Source organism: Elephas maximus, chromosome 1 (genome assembly GCF_024166365.1).
Source record: "Elephas maximus indicus isolate mEleMax1 chromosome 1, mEleMax1 primary haplotype, whole genome shotgun sequence".
Lineage (NCBI taxonomy): Eukaryota > Metazoa > Chordata > Mammalia > Proboscidea > Elephantidae > Elephas > Elephas maximus.
This window is the reverse complement of record NC_064819.1, coordinates 91,217,517-91,238,913: the sequence shown is the minus strand read 5'-3', so window position 1 is coordinate 91,238,913 and position 21,397 is coordinate 91,217,517. Positions and strand designations below refer to the sequence as shown.

Here is a 21,397-nt window from a genome sequence, read left to right as displayed (position 1 = left end):
AACTTCACGCTGCACATCAAGGGGCTAGGCAGGCACGTGAGCCTCTCCAGGGCGCACACAGTCACCAAAAAAGCCAGCCTGTTTCCTTGTTCACAACGTGAAGGAGAGCCAAGCAGTCTCTAAGGTCCCAGCCCTCCACAGCTGACAAATCTGTTCCCAGAGGCAGGTCTGGGAGGGAGGAACACTGACAGGGACAGTGAGAGCTACAGCTCAGCACTCCCGGAGCTGAGACTCCTCCATCAGCTGCTGCATGTGAGAGGCTGCCTTGTCTAGTTTCGACAACTCCACTTGGAGGGAAGAAAGCTGGCCAAGGAGAGAAGATGGTAAGGACCTAGGGGCAAGGCCTGCCTCCTCCCAGCCCACATTCCCTCGGGAGCCCCATGGGCTTCCTGGGTAGCCTTTCCTGGCCTCACCCTTTGCTGCCTCTGCGTCTCTGCCTCCCCCTGGGATGGGGTCCGAGTTAGGAGGCTCTCAAGCTGCTTCTGCAACTTGTGTCTTCGGGCTGCCAGCAGTGGTAGATGGGTCTGGGGGTCCACCAATCCCTGAGGAAGACCAGGGAGAGAAGGGTCAGACTCTGCAGACTACCCAATGCCTCCTTCCTCCCTATTCTAAGGTCCCCTCCCCACCTTTACAGAGCCCACCTCCCCATATTTCTTCTCAATCCCTCCCTCCCTCCCCTCCAATCTTCTCTGGTCACCTGCAGCTCCATGAAAATCTGAATGCCATCACTGAGTGGAGCCTGGGCCCAGCCGGAGGGAGCTGCCATGCCTGGGGGTAGGAGGCCCACGGCCCCACAGTGGCCCAGGGTGCCCAGGGGCTCCAGGAAGGCCTCAAAGAGGCCCTGCTTGCTCTGCTCCGAGCTCTGCAGCAGCACTGGGAAGAGGGGGACTCCAGTCAAGTGTACATCCTTCTTCCTTCCCACCATGGGCTTCCCAAGTCTGGGGTCTGTCCCATCAGGCTATTCCCTCTTCCCAGCCAGCCCCTTCTTCCCACAGGGACCCAGTGCCCAGCACTCGCCTCACCTCGGGGCCGGGACTTGGTAAGCTGGTATGTGGCTCGGAGAGCCCGAAGCGCCTGCGCAGCCTCCTGGACCCGGGAGAAGCACCGCTCTAGCTCAGGCTGGCGCCAGTGTTCCTGGGGACAGGGACCAGAGCTGACAAACGGACTCCACCCTCCACCCACCCACTCCATCTTCTTAGGGCAACGAGATCTGTCCTCTCCACCAAACAAAATTCACCACCTCAAGGAATGAAACGTGTTAAAAAATGGAGAGACACCTACAAAGGTTTTAGATAATCAGTAGTTGTCAGTCTGATTGAAGATGGCAGACAACTAAAAATAAATTTAAATTAAAAATGTATTACTCAAAATTCACAAAACCAAATAAGCGTAAAAAGAAATTTAAACATTTAAATTAAAAAAAAATTTTTTTTTTTTTAAGTGAGTTTATAGCATTTATTCTTCCTTCCTAAGTTATTAAAGCTTAAAACCACACCGAGTTGGCTGTGAGTTGGAAGTGACTCGACAGGAATGGGTCTGGGTTTTTTTTGTTGTTGTTACTAACTCACCTAACCCTCGTCCCAGCCATGACACGTACTATTACTACCCCCAGTTTAAAAATGGGGAAAACTGAGGCAGTCACACAACTAGTGTCAGTCCAACAGAAGCCCTGCTCTTGACTGCTACATGATACTACCCCCAAAATTCCAAAGTAATAACAGCACCCCTGCACCTTCCCAAAGACATGACAGTAAACTATGAACCACCATTGTAAATGACACCATGGCAGCGAAGCCTTCTATGAGAGCACCAAATCCTAACCCCTAAACCACCAGGCAGTGTCAGCAAACCCTTTTAACAGACTACTCTCCCAGCCCATCCCCAACAAACCATATCCGTGTGTAGCTCACCAAGCTGCGGGCACTGGGGTAAGGGGCAACACAGATGCTGGGAGCGGGGGGGCAGCCCGGCCTGGTGGGCAGCCGCTGCCAGAGCTCCTCGGCCAGGAAGGGCATCAGCGGGGCAAGGAGGCGGAGGCCAACGTCAGCACAGGAGAACAGGATCTGAGGTGGCCCCGAGGGGCAGGGGGAACGTGCCACCACTGGCTTCACTGCCTCCTGGGGAGGAAGCCAGAGGGTCAGAGGATGGCCTGGAGCCAGCTCTGTCCTCCCTACCTGTGGGGATGCTGTGGGTAAAGGGCAGTTCCTGGGAAAGAGGAGGGGCAGAGGCACTCAGCATCACACACCACTAAGAGCCCAGGACATACTCTGGAGTGTGAGAAAAGGGGGAAGTCTAGGAAAATTATTTTCAGAGGTAGGTGGGAAACACAACTTCTAGAAAGACGTGTAGTTTAGAAAGAAAAGCACTGAGTATTTTGCTTATCAAAAGAGAACACAGGTTTTTTCAAGGCTGACAGATAGTGATCTAGGGCAGTGGTTCTCAGTGTGGTCCCGGGCCAGCAGCATCAGCATCGACTTATCAGAAATGCAAGCTCTCGTCACCCTCACCCCCAACCTGCCGAACGAGAAGCTCTCGGGCCTGGAATCTGTGCGTCAAAAGCCCCCTCCAGGTGCTTCTGAGACAGAAAGCAAGTCTGAGTAGCCCTGTCCTGAAGACTGCTCCATTCTTCTTCCCAGGCCTCTCCCAGCCCCAGCCTGTCCAGGGCCCACACTCAGCAATCACAGGGGCGGACACGAATCCCTGTCTGCCTCTGAGCCTAATTTCCAGAAGTGTCCCCTCTTTCTCCCAAGTGACAGGCAAAACTCTGCCCAGGCTGCCCCACAGAAACAAGGCCCAGGAAAGAGGGGAACAGAGACTTCCTGTCTCATCTACTTTCATTTTCTGAGGGGAAAATGGAAAATTAACTTCAGAGCTCCCTGCCATGGAACCTGAATTCAAGGAGAATGAGAAGCAGGTCTGCAAGTGTGGAAATGCCAAGCCTTGTCCCTGTCTCACTCACCAGGTAGGTGTCACATAGGTTGTGGAGCCAGAAGTGATGCAGCGTGTGGGTGACAAGCGAGAGCTCGCAGGTGCGGAAGCCCCGCTCACACTCCCGGGCAGTGAGGGCGAGGCGGCTCAGGATCCAGGCATCCACAGGGGATGAGGGAGAGAGCTGTGGGCAGAAGAGGGTTCAGGACAGGGATGGCTCCCTTCCTGCTCCTCTCCTTTCCGTCAGCCCATGTTTCCTTCAGAACTGCCTTCTTTAGACATTTGACACCCACTTGGAGGCACCTCTTCTTTCTCCCTTACCTCCTCTGCAGGCTGGGGTGTGAATTTCTCCCCCAGGACATTGAGGATAAAGCGCAGGGCATTCCAGATCTTGTTGCAAAAATGTCGGGAGCTCAGGACCTCAGTGACAGACAGGTTCAGGTCACCCCCTGGGAGGGGAGGGAAACAAGGGGGTCTGTGCATTGGCCACAGCAGCACAGGAAGCTCCCCGCCTGCCCACCCCGCCTTCTCCACACCCCATTGCCTCTCCTGCCCAGTGTTAGCCCGGCTCACCCAGGGCTCCATGGGAGCACAGTGTAAATCTCAAGGCGTCTGTCCCACACTCGGGGATCCCGTGAGGGAAGTCCTTTCTCTGCAACCAGAGAAGGGGATGGCAGATACCTATGTGGCTACAGGGCCAGAAGCCTGGGCTGAGGAACAAATTGGTGGCTGTGAGCTAGAGGCTGGCAGTGGGGCAGATGCTGCCCCTCACCTGTGCTGCAGCTGCGATCGCCAGCTCTGCAGGGTCCAGGTTCCCATCCTTCAGCTTCTCCTGCAGCACCTGGGGAGGGATGAGTGGTTCACAGGCCTTGCGCGGAGGCCTTGCCCCCAAAGGCAATACTCGCTGTTCCCCATACCTCCGGCACTCCCAGTTACCCCCCCTTCAGACTGCCCTCTTCGATCCCTTAAGCTGGGTGGCATCCAGACCTGCAGCTCCGCCCCACTGATGATGTCCCGTGGGTCCAGGACATTCCCCAGGGACTTGCTCATCTTCCGGCCCTGTCGATCCCGAACCATGGAGTGAAGAAGCACCTGAGGGCATGGAGGGGGTCCTTTGGGATCTCTGGTCTCTGTACTTTGGGGATTAGGGTAGGAAATGAATCAGGAAAGAGGAACCAGGAACACAGAAAACACTGCACTGGGGGTTAAAGCAGGGAGGACAAGGTTTGGGGAAAGTTGCGATAGGGCACTGGAAGGCTGTTACCTTGCTGAAGGGGAGCTGCCCTGTCAGCTGGGTCCCCAACATGACCATGCGGCCCACCCAGAACAGCAGGAGGTCACTGCCCGTCTCCAAAAGTGACAGGGGGTAGAAACGAGTGAGGTCAGGAGTCTAGTGAAGAGACAGGCAGTAAGAGGCCCCATCCCTGGGTCTCTAGCTCTTCTCAAGACTTTCCAGACACCCAGGTGTCCTCTTTCTTCATCACCCCACCTTCACGGACTCTCTCTCCCTCTCGACCCACCTCACCTCTTGCGGCCAGCCCAGAGCAGAAAAGGGGAAAAGAGCTGAAGAGAACCATGTGTCCAGGACGTCAGGGTCTGGGAAACAGAATAGGGAATGAGGACAACTAGAACCCTGGTTTCCAGGACCTCAAAGTGCAGCTGCCCACACTTCCAGCCCAACCCTAACCCCATCCCCAAAGACCAGGGGTCTGGTCCTGTGCCCCATTTCCCACCTTTCTCAACCCTACCTTCTCCATTTCATATCTGCTCCCCTCAAAGTCCCAGACCCACTCCCACAGCCCAGGCACTCACCCCTCTCCAGGGTTAGCTCTTCCCCTGGCCTCCCTGTCAGTTCTGCAGCTGCCTGTCTGGCCTCAGCCTCTGACCTCCCGACTACCCAACAGTCTTCCCCAACGTTCTGCAAAAGAAGGGGTGAAGGGAGTGTGAAGAACAATGGCAGCTGATGGGTATAAAACAGCACTCAGTCTTCATGTTCTTTCATGGGGTCTCAGGCTAGCTGGTGCCCTCTGGGGGTTACTATGAAGACACAGGCGGATGTGGAGAACTTTTGTCAGAACTAAGACCTAAGATGTGAAGCACAGTGACAGGTAAGGAGCTGGGACCGGCGTTGGAAGTCCTGATTCCTAGCCTAAGGCTCTTTCCTCTCACAGACCCCTCTGTGACTCCCTCCTACAAACCTCTGTCTGCTCCTCTACCACCAGGTAGGCTGGGATCTGATGGCCCCACCACAGCTGCCGGGAGATACACCAGTCCCTGCCAAGAGGACACCGTCATTTCTCAGCACAACCAGTGTGTCCCCATCCCTATTTCCACGAAAGCACCCCTCACCCTTACCCAATGTGGGAAAACCAGTGCTGCCAGTTCTTCTGGTGGTAGGGTGGATGGAGCCCCAGGGCCCCGGACTCCACAGCCTGGAGGAAAAGGGGTCTTTAGACGGTGCTTCCCTTCCTGCACTTGCAGTCCCCCAGGGCAGAAGAAGTTGGGGGTCCATGGTGCACTTAAAGCTAGAAAGGACCTCCCAAACCCCCTGCAAACTTCCCAGGCTTGAGTAAGGATACAAGCCAACCTCCATCCACACAGGTCTCCTCCCAATGACCACAACTAGAGAGAACTTCAGGTAGGAGATCCTTCCGCCTCCTCATTCCTTCATCCCAATTCTCAGGGAGCTCCCCGGCCCCAGATCCCCAGGTCCTTCCCAGCATTGCAGTCTCACCTTGGCGGCCTGGTCCCCCATTTCCCGGCAGCGGACAAACCACTGGCTCTTCAGCAGGCATTCTACCACATCCCCGGATCGGCTGAAAAGGAGCAAGGGTGAGCGCACCACACCTGCAGCCCTGAGCCCTTCTCCCAGGGACTCAGGGCCTACTGTGTGCCAGGCCCCGGTACCGAGGGGGCAGCAGTGAGTAAAACTGACCCGGAGCTTGTATTCGGGTACAAGTGTCCAGAGCCATCCCAGTACCACTCTGCAGCCTCATTCGTTCCCTTTCAGGGGTGGCTCTAAGCAAAGGGGTTAAAACGGGGCTACCTGCAGATGCGCAGCACCATGGGGTGGCTTTGAAGGCCCCGGAACAGCCCCCGCTCCCTCAGCGCACACATAATTTTCTCCCGGGCCACAAACCGGTGAAGACCCTGGAGAAAAAGCAGCAAGAGTGAAGATTAGAGGCCTCTAGAAAATAAGACAGTGGGAAGGGGCAGAGAACACTGAAGCTGGGGCCACCTGCAGCCAGTCCCCGCAGAGCAAGGTCATGGTCCCATCCTCCGCAATGACACTCTGGGGGCTCAAGCCATGCCGGGCTCCCATCTCAGCATCAGCAGGGCTATGGGCCGGAGTCACCTTCACTGCCCCTGGGGGAGTGAACGCCAGTGAGCCCTTAACCTTGCCCTTGACATTTCCTCTTCCAGATGTATCACCATCACTCGTGCCTCCCCACCCCTCTTCTCTGTACCTCCCACTCGTTCCCCACTCCCCATTCAGACTACCCTGGATGAGTATTCTCCTCACCAACTCTCCTCTTCCTTTCCCCTCGGACACCCTGCTTTCCTCCTCCTCCTTTCCCTGTCCTCCCCCCGATCCCCATCTTCACTCACCTGTGCCCACGTGTGGCTGGACAGCAGAGTCTGTGATGAGAGGGAGAAGGTGCCCAGTCAAGGGGTGACGAAGTTGCCGCCCATGTAGATGCTGAAGGGAAGGGAGAAGGATCAAGGCGAGCAGAAGCATGCGGTGGGAAGGCCTGGTCTGGGGCATGAGACTTCCTGGGCATAAAGAGCATGAAAAACCAGAAGGCAAAAAACTACAGCAGGAGTCAGCAACCTTGTTCTTAAAGGGCCAGAGAGTAAGTACTTCAGGTTTTATGGAGCAAGGAGCAAATTTAGTCTCTGTCACAACTACGCCACTCTGCCACTGTAGCAGAGCTTGATGTGGCAGCTATAAATAAGTGAGTGTGGCTCATACAAACACAGGTGATGCACCGGATCTGGCCCGTGGGCCAGTTTTTCTACCCCCCAGCCAGAGAAAAAGTGTAACAGGGAGAGAAGGCAGTAGAATCTGAGCCACTGAAGACCTGAGACGAGAGAATATGTCTTACGAAAAGGAGTGGAAACAGGAGAGAAGGCGCCATATTAAAAGGAAGGGAAGAGAAAGGTGTGGGGAAAGCAGGCCAGGGTAGCAGGGGTGCCCTGTTCATTACTGTGTATCGGGAGTCATCAGGGTGGATGGCCACAGCCACATCTCCAGGCAACGTCTCTGGCCTTGTGGTTCCTACCACGACCTCAGCATCTGAAGACAAACATTCGCTCAATTACACCTGGTCACCACCCCACTGCTCAGTCCTGACACAGCTTCTGCCAGCAGAACCAGAAACAGGAGGGGGCAGAAAGCAGTCAAGGTTGAACAGGCCCCAGGACCAACTAGAGCAAATGAGGGCCAGGGCCTATAGAAGCCTGGGGTTTTCTTGTTAGCAAATGACAAGAGGCTTGAGAGGGTGCCTGGTGCTAAGAATTTCTCAATGACTTGAGTGGGAGAAACAGAGGAAGCAGATTAATAAAAGCAACTACAGTCCTTGCTTAGGAGCCCTGATGGCACAATGGTTAAACGCTCAGCTGCAACCAGAAGGTCGGCAGTTTGAACCCACCAGGTGCTCTGCAGGAGAAAGATACGGCAGTCTGTTTCCATACAGATTACAGCCTTGGAAACCCTATGGGGCAGTTCTACTCTGTCTTACAGAGTCACTAAGAGTCGGAATCAACTCGACAGCACCCAACAACAACAACAAAGTCCTTGCTTGGTGCCCAGAGGGCAGTGGGGGGTTCTCAGCCTTCTAATCACAAATCCTGCGCACTCTGCAGGGCTAGTGCCAGCCCTTCAAATGAAAAACATCCTCTGACTAACCCACCTCAGCTATCTTTCTCACCTCTGAACTCTGCAGAACATTCAGAACTGATCTTTTGTTTCTTTCCTGGGCAGCAGACTCCCGGAGAACTAGACAAACCTCCCAGAAAACAGCCACTTGCACGTTTCTCACATCCCCCATAAAACTCAAGAAATGTGCCCAAAGTGATGCACACACTACAAAGGTGCCTTGTGCCCCTCCCACCAGATTTCCCATCAGCCTGACACGGGCTCAGGAAAACAGGGGAAATAGATAGCCCTTCTGCGGACTGCACTTACCAGGCTCTCCATCCACAGGAAAAGCAATGAAAACAAGGAGGCCGAAAGAAACCGGGACAGGGCAGCCAGGCAGTTGAAGCTGTGTGTGGCCCGGCAGGGCCCGGCTCTCCACCTTGAAGGGGAGAGGTAGCAGTGTCTGAGAGCAGCCTTTCTGCAAGGCTCACACCCACGCCTCCCACTGCCACCCATGCCTTCCACCCTGGCCTCCCTGCAGCCCATGAAAAGATGCAGGACCGCCAACCTCCCGTCACCTACTTCTTCTACAGTGATAGTTACAGTAACAGAGCATTTAAACCATGGCCAGATACTGTGCTCACAGTTTACACGCGCCCTTATTTAATCCACACAACACCCCATGATGCAAGCACTTCCATCATTCCTAATTTACAGATTGAGGAAGCTGAGGCCTAACGACACTAAATAATCTACCAAATGTCACACCTCTTAGGTGGCAGGATGAGATTTGGACCCAGGCAGTCTGGCTCCAGAGTCTGAGTTCTTACCGACTTTCCTACCTTATCTCAGAGCCCTCCAAACCTGCTTCTCTTTCTCTGCCTCACCTCAATATCCGAGATGGCTGATCGTAAAGCACATGACCAGTTGACAAGCTGCCGGTTCCGGTACAACAGCCCCGCCTTGTAGAGTCGCACAAAAGCTTCAGTCACAGCCACTGAGGAGCCCTAGAATGACCTGAGTGTCCACACCCGAAAGCCCCTTTTCAGCCTATGACCCCACTGAGGACCCAAGCATTCTCACCCCCTGCCCCCAGTGCAAGGGGACCTAGTGGCACAATGGTTAAACACTTAGCTGCTAACCAAAAGGTCAGCAGTTCAAACCCACTAGCGGCTCTGTGGGAAAAAAGACCTGGCAATCTGCTCCCATAAAGATTACAGCCTAGAAAACCCTATGGGCCGTTCTATTCTGTCATACAGGGTAGCTATGAGTCAGAATTGACTCAACGGCATACAACACCCCCAATGCACACAACAGCCCGTTTCTCTGCACAGATCTCTAAACACCCCGCCCCACCACCGCCCAGGAACCAAGGCATCAACACTCACAGCGTCCATGGTGAAGCACTCTCGATCCCAGTCCAAGGAGGCCCCCAGCACGCGGAGCTGCTCACAGATCTCCCCACCTTTCCTGTGCCCACAGACAACTGTCGTCAGCAAGCACAGTCTGAGCGCCTCTTATGGACCAGGTCCAGCGAAGCCCCAGCGGTGCTGGGGGAAAATGGAGACAGACACACAACCCCATATGGGGCCAGCTGCTAATCAAAAGATTGGCAGTTTGAACCTACCCAGCAGCTCCGTAGGTGAAAGATCTGACGATTTGCTCCTATAAAGATCACAGCCAGAAAACCTTATGGGGCAGTTCTACTCTGATCCCTTGGGCTTGCTATGAGTAAAAATCGATGCCATGGTAACTAACAACAACATGACATTAAAAACAGCATAATGTTCTACAGCAACAGGAGAAGGGGCAGCCAATTGTGGTAAATGTAAGAAAGCTTCATAGAGAAGATGGCATTTGAAAACAGAATTGGAAAAATGAAGGTGATTTCAACAGATGGAAAGTGAAAATGTGTGAGTGAGGGAGGTGATAAACTCTAAGCAATAGAATAAGTTACAAAAAAAAGAAAACAACATATACACACACACCCCCAGTCACCAGTTGCTGTTGTTTCCAACTCACGGGGGCCCTATGTGTCAAAGTAGAACTGTTCCATAGGGTTTTCAATGGCTGATTTTTTGGAAGTAGATCGCCAGGCCTTTCTTCCAAGGCACCTCTGGATGGACTTGAACCTCTGATCTTTCAGGTAGCAGCCGACCACTTTAACTGTTTGCACCACCCAGGGACTCCATCCAGAACACAGTAGAGGCTTAAAACTATTTGCTGAGAATTAGACACACTCTTTGCCCTCAAAATGTCATAGCTTCACAGGGGAGGCTAGACCAACGATATCTAGTAAGAGATATGATTCAAGCCACATTTAAAAAAAAAAAAAAAAAAAACCCACTGCCACAGTCGATTCTGACTCATAGAGACCCTATACATAATATTAAATTTCCTAGTAGCTACGTTGAAAGAAAAAAGAAAAGCAGAACTTGATTTAGTATTACAGTATTTTACCCAATATAGCCACAAAACTACATTTTCTTTTTATAGTTACCGTGAAATTGATTCTAATTCATGGCAACCCCATGTGCGGCAAGTTGAACTCTGTTCTATAAATACATACATACATATATATGGAGCCCTGGTGGCACAGTGGTTAAGAGCTCAGCTGCTAACCAAAAGGTCAGCAATTCAAATCCACCAGCTACTCCTTAGAAACACTATGGGGTAGTTCTACTCTGTCCTATAGGATCTCTATGAGTGGGAAAGGACTCTACAGCAAGGGGTTTAGATTTTTTTGGTTTCTGGTTAGTAGTCAAGTGCAAATCCTTTGCACCACCCAGGGACCTGTGTACATACACACATATATATAATACCACATAAATACATTAAACATCAAAAAGCCTACGAAATGCTCAGATGCCCTAGAAATTACCTAACAGAAATTAGCGCTGGGGTGGGAAGAGCCACGAGCTATAAGTCAGGAAAGAATGGACTGGGAATCCAGGGCCCAAATCTCTGGTATCTCGGCCCCTCTATCCCTGCCCCTCATACTCACTCCTCCTTCCACTTCCACACCTCCCTCAGGAAGGCTTCCCGGCTCAGCTCATGCCTCCTCAGGCCCTGTTCCTTCCATAGCTGTTTCTCCACCACAGCCTATATAGGATAAGGAGCAAATAAGCTAAGAATAATGTAGCTTTGAGAAAAAAAAAAATCTTTTTCGCCAAGAAAAGGAAAAGTTGACAAATGGCATACTTGTGTAGCTATTCCTGCATGATCCGAACCAGGGACCCAGAGCACCTGATCCCCACGCATCCGGTGCCTGCAGTGAAATACCCTCACATGAGCCCTGGGCTTACATGCTACCTCACGCCCCACCCCTCACCTTGCTATTTCCCCTCCAAGAACTCAAGCAGCCCCATTCCCCTCTCACCAGCGCACCAGGGCATCCTGTATGGCTACCGTGAGTGCGTGGCCAATGTGCAGAGAGCCAGTGACATTGGGGGGTGGGATACACATGGAAAAGGTCTCCCCTGTGGCTTGGGGCAGCTGAGCCTAGGAAAAAGAAGTCAAAGGGCAAGAGATGATTAGAGGTTACTTGAGGGAATTGCGCCCTCTGGTGTCTCCACAGGAAACCCTGGTGGTGTAGGGGTCAAGTGCTATGGCTGCTAACCAAAAGGTCAGCAGTTCAAATCCACCAGGTGCTCCTCGGAAACTCTATGGGGCAGTTCTACTCTGTCCTATAGGGCTGCTATGAGTCGGAATAGACTCGGCTGCAGCTGGGTTTTTTTGGTTTTGGTGTCTCCATGGCAGAAGGTACTGCAGCAAACTGTCCTGCAAATAACAGGGAAAAGAGGGACCAGCCAAAAGAAAGGTTTGGAGATGCCAGGGACCGAAAACACGCTCTCCCACATTTTTTTGGAGTAGGGTCTGCAATGTGACTGGCTGTGAGCTTCTGACTATACGGGCCATTGGTCCCTTCCCTGTCAGGTACTGACCTTATATTCTGGTTTGAAAAAGCCCTCTCGCACCCACCAGGGGTACCAGGCAGCCTCAACATATTGGGGGCTGTATGCAGGAGGCAGGGGCCTGGAGACATCTGTGAAAGCAAAGAATATTTCCGCTAAACACCGAACTTTGTTCCCATACTGCATTTCGGCAGACCAAATGGGCAACAAAAATGTGACAGAAAAAGCCATCGAGTTCCTGGGTTACCTTTCTTTTCACCGGGTTCTGTAGGAATTTCATATAGGACTATCTCCTTAGGAGTCCAGGCCTTACTGGATTCTGCAGGTGGCTGGAGGTAGGGCGACAGGGATCAGAAGGTGCGGGTATATTCCTAGTATACCCAGCCATCTGGATCCCAGCCCCACGTGCTCCCCCAGCTCCCTCCAAGTCTCCTCAGAGACTCAAGCTGTCTGCCTTCTAACCTTGTTCTTCCCACTTATTCCAGCCTCCAGTGCAGCCTGCCTTTCCTGTAGGCGCTTCTGTTTTGCTTCACGGTTCCTCCGGGAGATGGGGGATCCATGGGGCTCTGACTGGGTGGAAAGAGGCCGAGGCCTGGGGAGGCCCCGTGATGGCCTCAGCCCCCAAAGTGGCGGTCGAAAAGAGGCCAGAGGCAAATGAAACATCAGGAATGCCCAGAACGGGCCTAGATCTGTTACAGAAAGTGCATTACAATACGGGGGTGTAGAGGGCCACACCGTTTTCTAAAGTTACACCTCCCATTCCTATTCTCTTCTTCCTGCTAGCCCTGGTCTGTTATTATAAGCATCGTCCCCTCCCTCACAACCCTTCCTCGGCGAGGACTAGACTGCACGGTGCCGACAGGAACAGCACCCTACAGTCAACGCGCCCAGGCATCTTCTGGTGCAGGGTTGGGGTCTCTGGCCCTCGACATATGCATCTGCGACATGAGGGTGACCTCTGACACACCGGGAACCAGAGAGGAGCTCCACCGGGGTCACGGCGACCTTCGCACACCCAGGCGCGGCCCACACTGCCCCAGTCACCGCGCAGCCTGGCCTTCCCGCCCTGCCGGGCCCTCGTCGTGCCCCTACTCCCCGAGGCCGCTCCGCGCGCGCTCACCTGCCGGTCCCGCCGCTATCCCAGGGCGCCCCGCGTCGGCGGCACCGTGAGCCCGAGCCCGGAACTTGACCCGCCGCACGCGCACTGTCGGGAGGCGGGGTCCGCCCGAACGCATGCGCAGCAGCTAATCCCAGCCCTATCCTTCCCCCTCCCCGGCGGCTTCCAGAGCGAAGAGCGGGCCGCCGCGTTAGGCAGTACGCGGAGAGGCGTCCGGGCCATTGGGTTCACTTCCACAGCTTTATTAAACAAGAAAATCCCGACATGTAAATAAAAAAACACCTGAGTTCTGAGGCCGCCTCGACGCGGCTGACTGGCCCCGCCCCCGCCCCGGTGCCCGCACACTCAGGAGCTGTGCTTCTGTCGCTTCCAGAAGCGCTTGACGTCGCTGTGCCCGGCCGGCGTGACCACCATGAGCCGCTTGGCCGAGTTCTCGAACACTAGCACGCCCAGCTCCCGCGCGTGGGCCAGCAACAGCTCAAAGTCCACCTGGGACAGGAACTGGTTATACAGGACACCTGGGGTCCGCGGGCAGCAGTGGGGGAGAGAGAGAAAGAAGATCTTCAGGCTTGGGGGTACTAGCCCATGAGAGGGGGCCTCAGGGCAGTGATCCGAGCTTGCCCTCCCTCCAACAAAATTGCAAAACCAATCTGCTTGGGGGCTCATGTTAACACTAGTGTGATCTAGCCATGTCCTGGAAGGCAATATAATACCAAAAAAAAAAAAAAAAAACACAAAAAAACCTCATTAACGTTTACCAAAACCAAAGAAATTATCCATTCCACTTTCCCTCTCCTAGCTAAATCCAACTTGCACTGATTTTTCCCACTTTATTTACTGCTACCTGTCCACCCTAAAATAAGTGTTTTGCCAACTTGTCTCTCCCAGTCCCGGCAGTAAACAAAAACAGACAAGCTTTCAGCTCATCAAGGCTGAGCTGTCCTTCCTAGGGCCAATTAGCAAGACTCTGCCCCAGAGCCCACTCACCCTCAGTGAACCGGAGTCTGTCCCTTTCCAGCTCCCACAGCCGAATCTGGTCTGTGATGGTGGGGGGCAGCACAGGGGTCTGCAGGGGTGAAGAGTGGCTGTAAGGATTCAGGGAGACTGTCCAGACAACCCTAGCCCCCCATTCATTCCCCGGACTTGGATGCTCCTCTCATTTCCATCGTCTCATCACCAGGTGCCTGGGGGTGCTAGCCTCCAGCATCTTGGTACCTAGTTTTATACCTGTTTGAGCATCACTGGGTGGGCCCTTGTCCTTAAGAAATGGATGATCTAGGAAAACAGACAATAAAATCAGGGATAGAGTAAGAGAGCAGGAAAGCCATCTGAGCTATCACCTAATGTCACTGGAGTATCAACTTACTCTGTTTAAAAACACATAACCACATCCCTCAACACTTGTGCCTGTCACCATCCCTGTCCAGCTGTTCCAAATTGCTGCTCCTACTGGTCATGTCTGCTACCCCTTCTCCAGGGCTTTTGCCCTTTCCAGAGCCTGGTTTTGCTTTCCTTTTTTTTAAAGTCGCAGCAGCTAATTTTTTTTTAGCATTTACTGAATGGTAGGCTCTGGGCTAAATGCTTTACCTCTCATTGAATCCTCCCAGCAACGCTGTGATGTAGAAAATGTCATTATTCCCATTTTCCAGAAGAGGAAACTGAGGCTTACAGAAGTGAAGCAAACAGGACCAGTTTACACAGCTAGGAAGTGGTGGTGCTGAGACACAAATCCAGGGTTTTCCCTCCTTCCACGTTTTTTCCTTTTAAAGGTCTGTCTGTTCCGACACCTAGAGCACTGACTTCTCCTGTGCCTGGTGCTCAAACACAAACACACCCCCAACTCCACCTACTGTAACAGGCCTGGTACTAGCCTTCTGTAACGTGACTACCTTGTACCCCACGGCCCAAGTGCAGCCCATCTTCCCATGTGAGGATACCTGCTGGGCTGTGATGCCACTGGCGATAGCCTGCTGCACACTCTCCCGGGTCACCTGCGCCACCACCATGTTGGGGAAGCGATAAAGCATCTCAGAGAAGAGGGCAATGAGAGCGATCTGCAGTTCCGACTCTGGCCAGTGGTAAGAAGAGAGGATGAAGACACCCACACCCGGACCCTCTCAAGCCCCTCCTACAAATGTGATAAGGAACGTCAGGGAACTGTGTAAACATGCAGGTGCCTGGGAGATCTGAACATAAACCAGCACTCCCTCCTGCTCTCTGCCCCCCTCTTCGCCCACCCTCCCCTCCCAGCCCTCTGTCTGTCCTCACCCGTGTAGGCATATAGTCGGTAATTAGTTTCCACTATGATGAAGCCAGGCTGATGCGCAGTGCCCCCAGCCCCAGAGACACCTGATGAGAGATTGATGGCCAGGCGTGTGGGGTAGTAACGCCGAGATTTCCTCTGGAAGGACAGAAGGGAAGGACAGAGGGCCCTCAGGTGTCACTGCCTGACACCTCCCTGCCTAAAACTCAGGTCCCTCCCCCTGCACAGAACCTCGGCCCCCAACTTCTCTCCCCTAGGGACCAAACATGCAGTCCTGGCAACTGCTTCCTGCTACTGCCTCTACCCTGGCTCTTCCCTAGGATCCATGCATCTGGGTGCTTGTACCTTCCTCTGGAAAACGAGTCCAAACTCACGAAGATGTTGCAGGAAGTTCAACAGAGAATCACTCATACCTTCCACAGAGTAATCCTAGAGAAGAGAGGTGGCCACCTGGGGTCCAAAACACATCCCCTCCTCTCTCCCCCAATCCCATATGCTCATGCCTCCTTTCCCATCTCTGGTCATTCTTTGTCCAATCTTACCTCCTTACTCTACTGCTCCATAACCTGAATTCCCCTTCCCATCAACCTACCCCCTCAGTCCACCCACCCAAGCCCCCAGCTCCAGCCCCCTGCTTACCTTGCCGAGAGTAGAGAAGCTAAGCTGGAAGAGGAAGGAGAGAATCTCCACTAGGTCCATGCCCCGGCTCTAGGGAGGAAGGGGCAGAGAAAAAGAGGAAGGATAGGAGGGAGAAAAGGGAGGAGAAGGAGAAAAGAGAAAATCAGGAAACAGAGCCTATAGGTGGGGGTCTCTCATTGGGAGTTGTCTTGGGAAGAGCAGAGCAGGCTGGCAAGCAGCCCCTGGCCTCACCTGGGCTGTCTGCAGATACTGCAGCATAAAGTACCAGAGCTGGGCAGGGGTATCCAGCAGCAGAAACTGGAAGCCAGCGGAAGTAATGCAGGGTGGCTCTCCAGGTTCAGCACTAGGGACACAGACAGGGACGATGGTGGAGATACACAGAGAAGGGCCACCATCCCCACTTGCCCTCTCACTTTTTTTGGTTTGTTTTTGGTATCTTTGGCCTTACTCCACCCAGCTCTCCTTTTTTCAGCCAACCCCTCCAATCCTGATCCTCCCGAGACACCCAGTTTAGCAGGGACCCAAGGAGACAGCAAAGCAGGAGCTGTTGTACCTCTTCATGAGCCCAGCCTGGCTGAGGAGCTGTGCCAAGTCCTGGCTGACAGCTGCACTGGGGGAGCCCACCATGAAGTGCAGGACTACCTAAGAAATGGAAAAGAACAGAGAGAGTGATGCCTCTAAGGGCCACAGGTAAGTAGCAGCATGAACAGAGACACACACAGTCCCAAGTCCTCACCTCCCATCGCTCCTCAGCATACTTGTCCAGGGAGGGAACGTCCCGGGCATGCTTGTCTGGTCCTAGCTGACTTGTGTCATCAGACCAGGCCTTTCCTCTATGGCCAAAATGGGCCAAGAGTAAGGAACCTGCCCTGTGCTCCCCACCTACCCCCGCCCCCTTTCCCCCCTTATCCCCATGGAACATGAGTGGGGGACATTTCCTACCCCACCCAGCTACATCTGGTCCAACTGATTTATTTATAAAGGGGCTCCCAAAGGTGCACCCACAAGGTTACAGGGAGGCCCCTTGGGAGTTAGCCCCCAAGAAGTTTATCATTTCCCCTGTCCTAGGTGAGGAAGAGATGGAGGTGACATACCCACCCAGAAGGGCAATGCGGAGGTTCTGACGGAAGATGGGGTTGAGGATGAGGCCCTGGAGACCTCCAGGGAGCAGCTGGGTGTGCCAGATACGGAGGCCGCTCAGCAGCCCTGTACTTTCCTCCTGAGCCCTGAAACAGAAGCAAAGAGGTGACTTGGGTGTCTGGAGAACAAAAAGAAGTAGGCCCATAAAAGCTTTGATTTCTGCCTTTTCTGAACCAGAGATCCTTAGAACACTGTTCCAGAGTGAAATCAGTGTCTTAAATTTCTTTACTCTAACGCTTATCAGAGCATCTCAGTACATATCGTGGCTCTCCGAGAGGGAAATATAGCATGCAGAGTTCCCAAACTTAATTACAAGCTTTGTGGCATACCCATTAATACCATTAATACTTCCCGGGAGTGTTCGAAGGAACAGCAGTTTGGGAAATACACCTGCTGGGAAATTTGTATCTGGTGAGAAAGCAGTAGAGACTCACTTGCTGAATTCCTTCTTCACCCACAGGGCTACAGCAGCTTGTGGTAAAGGCTGTTCCAGAAAAAGCATCCGCATCACCCAGTTCTTAGCCAAAGATGGGAGCTCCCTACAGAGGAGTAGATGTCAAATGTTAATGTCAGAAGCTGCCTTATAGCTGCACCTATGCCATCAAAACCAAAAAAAAAAAAAAAAACCCATTGCTGTCAAATAAATTCTAACTCACAGCAACCCAACAGGACAGAATAGAACTGCCCCACAGGGTTTCCAAGGAGCACCTAGTGGATTCGAACTGCCGACTTTTTGGTTAGCAGCTGTAGCTTTTAAGCACTATGCCATCAAGGGCCTCTCAAATGTCCCATCTTAGCCCTCACACCTTTACCAGTCCTGCTGCCCCACAAACTCCATCTATTTTGGCCTACCACCCTTATGAGTAATCTCCAAGTTCTCCAGGGCTGCTAAGCCTCTACCCATGATAACTTATTCAAGTCTGGAGGCCTTCATTGCATTTTCCCCCCACCACATGGTCCCTGCCTTCAAGGGGGTCCTCACCTGAAGACAGCCAGACAGGTGGCAGGATGCCCATACAATCGGTCCAATACCCCAGGGCTCAAGCCCCCTAAGAATTCCTGCAGGTTCCGGCATTGTAGGTGTACTCGGTTCAGTCCGCCCCTTGAAGGGGTGCTCTCCATCACCTGAAGGATGCATTGTTAGAAGAGCACTCCCACCAACCATGCCAGTACCACCCCTCACCTTTCTCATTCTGATTCGAGATCAGATTCAGCCTCCTCCACGATAACCCATCTTTTCTGTGGTTTCCTTTTCCATCTCACTTATCTCCTCCTGTTTCTCCCAAATCTGACCAAGCTCCCCTACTTGCCTGCCTCCTCACACCCTACTTCTGTTAATTGTCCCATGTTTGCAAAAATCATTTTGTATTTCAATGGCTTGTCTCACTTTTAGCTGAGCAGTGGCTAAGAAGCCAGTTTGAACCCAGTCCCCTCCCTCCCTTCCATCCTCCCTGGTCAGATCAGACTATGAGCTCCAAATCTGTCAGTTCTTCCCATCTGCAATTTCTTAGCCCCACTTGTGCTAGGAAACGGCAATAAATTACGTCTCCCTGCCACCGTTTCCCCCCATTCACCGTGATCCCACATAGTCCTAGCTCCTAACTTCTCCCCTACTTTCCTCCCACTCCTCTCCTCTCAATTTCTCTCTCATTTCTCCGCCACCCCCGCCCTCCTGGGTGCCCCTCACCACTCTGGATCGATACCCCTCGCGCACCCCGAGTCTCGAGCAGTCGCTTAATGGGAACTGGTGTCTCGCATTGGCTCCCAGGAATAAGAGAAAGAATGGTGAAAAAAATGCGAGAAAAAGACTGGCAAGAGGGACGAAGGACTTCACAGGCAGGAACTCAGAGCGGAGGATTTAGAAGAGAAAGGAAGGCGTGGAAAAGTGGGGAGGAGAATAGGCGCTGCACTCCCCAGCCGCGGGACATACTGGGAATTGGAGTCTTGTTCTTGTCCATCCCGAAGCAGGCCGAAGCGCGTCTGACTACAACTCCCGAAACGCACCGCGAGAAAGCGGGCAGGAGAGAGGCTGGTTTTTAATTTAGAGAGCTGGGGATACCGGCTGGGCTCTTTCGTTCCGCGGCGCTCTCGACCCACGGTGCTAACATCGCATCTAACCGGCTTCGGCGGCAGGCGGGAGGCGGGTCCCGGGAGTAGATGGGCCCGGAGGGCTTCCGGGCAGAGGCGTGCTGAGGCGGCGCGGTGTGAGGCGCTTAGGCTTAGAGACGTGGGAACTGGGTTCCTTGAGCTTAGTTACTCCCCGTGAAGTTGGGACAGAGCACATTCCCGAAAGTTTGCGCGAGTTTGGAGTTGACACGGTCCAATGAGCCTTGTTGCGCAGTGGTTAAGCGCTCGGCTGCTAACCGAAGGGTCAGCGGTTGGAACCCACCAGCTGCTCCGCAGTAGAAAGATCGGGCAGTCTGCGTCCGTAAATATTTACAGCCTTGGAAATCCTGTGGGGACAGTTCTATTCTGTTTTACAGGGTAGCTATGAGTTGGAATTGACTCCACGGCTATGTAATTGATTCGGTTTTTGGCTATTGCACCTTACTTGGCACGTAAGTACTCAATAAATCTTAATTTCCACCTCCACCACGCAGTCACCTCTCGTTTAGTTAGAAGGTCGTTATAAATACAATTAAAAAAAAAAAGTTGCTCTGATTTGGCTTACAAATCTACTGCAGGGAAAGGGGAGGGGACGTCCTCAGACTAGAAGTACACTTCCCCCCAAGTTCCTATAAGGCAGGTTTTATTATTCCATCTTTACAAACGAAAACTGAAGCCCAGCAAGGTTGAGAGATTTGCCCACAATCAGACAGCTAGACAGTGCAAAAGCTGGAATTTGAAGCACATTTGTGAGGCAGCAAAGGATACTGGACCCAAAATGGTAAGACTTTCTTAGGCTTTGTATTCCCTGTCTGTTTCTTTAGCAGTCAGCGTTTAAAATCCTCAAAACATGATACAAAGCTGACAAAACTCTTTTATGGCAAAAGTTAGAGTTAAAAGACAGATTACGGTCTGGGAAGAAATGTTTGATAAAATAGACAAAATACAAAAAGCTCTTACAAAGCAATAAAAACAAAAGAAAAGCACAAGAGATGAACAGACAATAAACAGAAAAAATACAAGTGCCTTGTAAACAGATGAAAAAACTAAATTTCAGTAGTAATTATGGAAAAGTAAATTGAAACCAAATATCAAAGTAAACCATAAAGTACAAGATTAGCTCAACAATAAAAAACAAAACAAAACAAGGTTTGACAAACTCAGTGTTCACAAGGATATACGAGCATACTCATACAAATTTTTTTCACTTACACACTTTTGTCAAAGGTTGACATACGCCTTTTTAAGGGCAATTTGGCAGTATCTGTCAATAGTTTCAGAGCTCTGGGGGCGCAGTGGTTAAGAGCTCAGCTGCTGACCAAAAGGTCAGCAGTTTGAATTCACCAGCTGCCTCTTGGAAACTCTGTGGGTCAGTTCTCCTCTGCCCGGTGGGGTCTCTATGAGTCAAAAAAAAACTCGAGAGGCAGAGCCAAAATGGCGGAATAGACAGACACTTCTGGGGAGCCCTCTTTACAACAAAGACCTGAAAAAACAAGTGAAACCAGTATGTTTGTGACAAGCTGGGAGCCCTGAGCTTTAAAGGCAAGCTTAGAAAACGAACTGAGGGGCAGGGGGAGGAAGAGACCATTCAGAAGTGGAGAGTGGTTATCGAACCTGAATCGCCGGGAGCCCTCAGGCACCATTCCTGGAGCGGCAGCGGCGGCGGGCTGGTAGTAGCATTTGGCCACCGTTTCCTCAGGAAGAAGCAGCCAGCCTTACAGCCCACTCACACCTCCGGAACCTGAGGAGAACAGTGCTCTTGGCAAAAGCTAAGTACTTGGGTATATTTTACCATGCCCCCCCACCCCCAAGCCAGCTTCAGAGGCTGAACTCCCTGGGCCTGAGATAGGCACTGTTCAGCACCTAGAGCCATCCTCCCAGCCTTGGGGAAGGAAAAAATTTGCATTTGGGAGAAAAGATAATTTGCTAGTTCCACTAACCCGGGGACCTCAGGACAGAAGCAGCTCCTCTCCAGGCATAAACCATCCGTGGACTTTGAGCACCTTTCCCTTCTGCATGGACGTGTGTGGGACTATTTCGGGAGAATAGGCCCTTGTTGGCAGACTCTGACCATTTCAGCTGTGCGTTTAAGAGGTGGGTGTTTGATGTTTGACATTGCTTTGCCTATTAAACAAGGTCCCCACCTACCCATATCAGGGACCTAAGGACTGGTAGCTCCACTCAGGTCACTCAGGTCACCCAGCCACCCGCGACAGGGGTCCAAAGATAACTGGTACCTCCCAGACCTTACAATCAAAAACTTTGGGTGCCCATGGTCCGTCTGCAGAACCCACCCACCTGCACACTCTAGGGAACAGGGACATGCTTTCCTCAGAGACACTCGGGAGTCGGTTCTCAGCCACCTACCTTGTTCAGAGCGTGACCCCCTGCTGCAATCAGATACCGATATATATGCCAATCACCCCTGC

At 52.5% G+C, this 21,397-nt stretch overlaps 2 protein-coding genes across 4 annotated transcripts; both read right to left on the bottom strand.

Annotated features, from left to right (window-relative positions):
• Positions 1-210: 210 nt before the first annotated feature.
• On the bottom strand, positions 211-12,947 carry VARS2 (valyl-tRNA synthetase 2, mitochondrial). 3 transcript variants are annotated; one of them, XM_049887895.1, is made up of 30 exons: positions 12,824-12,947; positions 12,166-12,392; positions 11,951-12,032; positions 11,734-11,834; positions 11,169-11,290; positions 10,991-11,057; positions 10,794-10,891; positions 9,178-9,259; positions 8,677-8,796; positions 8,117-8,228; positions 7,137-7,225; positions 6,538-6,628; positions 6,167-6,294; positions 5,975-6,078; positions 5,663-5,744; positions 5,284-5,360; positions 5,127-5,202; positions 4,741-4,846; positions 4,454-4,524; positions 4,193-4,318; positions 3,916-4,020; positions 3,701-3,769; positions 3,502-3,580; positions 3,250-3,377; positions 2,960-3,112; positions 1,911-2,117; positions 1,023-1,134; positions 698-873; positions 414-542; positions 211-303 (listed from the first exon to the last, which is right to left on the bottom strand). In XM_049887895.1, the coding sequence occupies exons 1-30, from the start codon at positions 12,936-12,938 to the stop codon at positions 211-213; spliced, it is 3,327 nt and encodes a 1,108-aa protein (XP_049743852.1). In that variant the 5' UTR covers positions 12,939-12,947. The 3 variants fall into 3 exon arrangements, with proteins under 3 accessions (XP_049743852.1, XP_049743870.1, XP_049743861.1); XM_049887913.1 differs by having other exon boundaries at positions 12,166-12,295; positions 12,824-12,908; XM_049887904.1 differs by lacking the exons at positions 11,734-11,834; positions 11,951-12,032; positions 12,166-12,392; positions 12,824-12,947 and having other exon boundaries at positions 11,177-11,262.
• Positions 12,948-12,969: 22 nt separating this feature from the next.
• Positions 12,970-18,753, bottom strand: GTF2H4 (general transcription factor IIH subunit 4). The gene is made up of 14 exons (XM_049888015.1): positions 18,577-18,753; positions 17,845-17,987; positions 17,297-17,401; positions 16,817-16,948; positions 16,459-16,555; positions 16,276-16,364; positions 15,954-16,065; positions 15,723-15,791; positions 15,429-15,512; positions 15,089-15,221; positions 14,758-14,888; positions 14,048-14,095; positions 13,808-13,886; positions 12,970-13,338 (listed from the first exon to the last, which is right to left on the bottom strand). Exons 2-14 carry the CDS (start codon positions 17,982-17,984, stop codon positions 13,166-13,168), a joined length of 1,392 nt encoding a protein of 463 aa, XP_049743972.1. The 5' UTR covers positions 17,985-17,987; positions 18,577-18,753; the 3' UTR covers positions 12,970-13,165.
• Between the last annotated feature and the right edge of the window lie 2,644 nt (positions 18,754-21,397).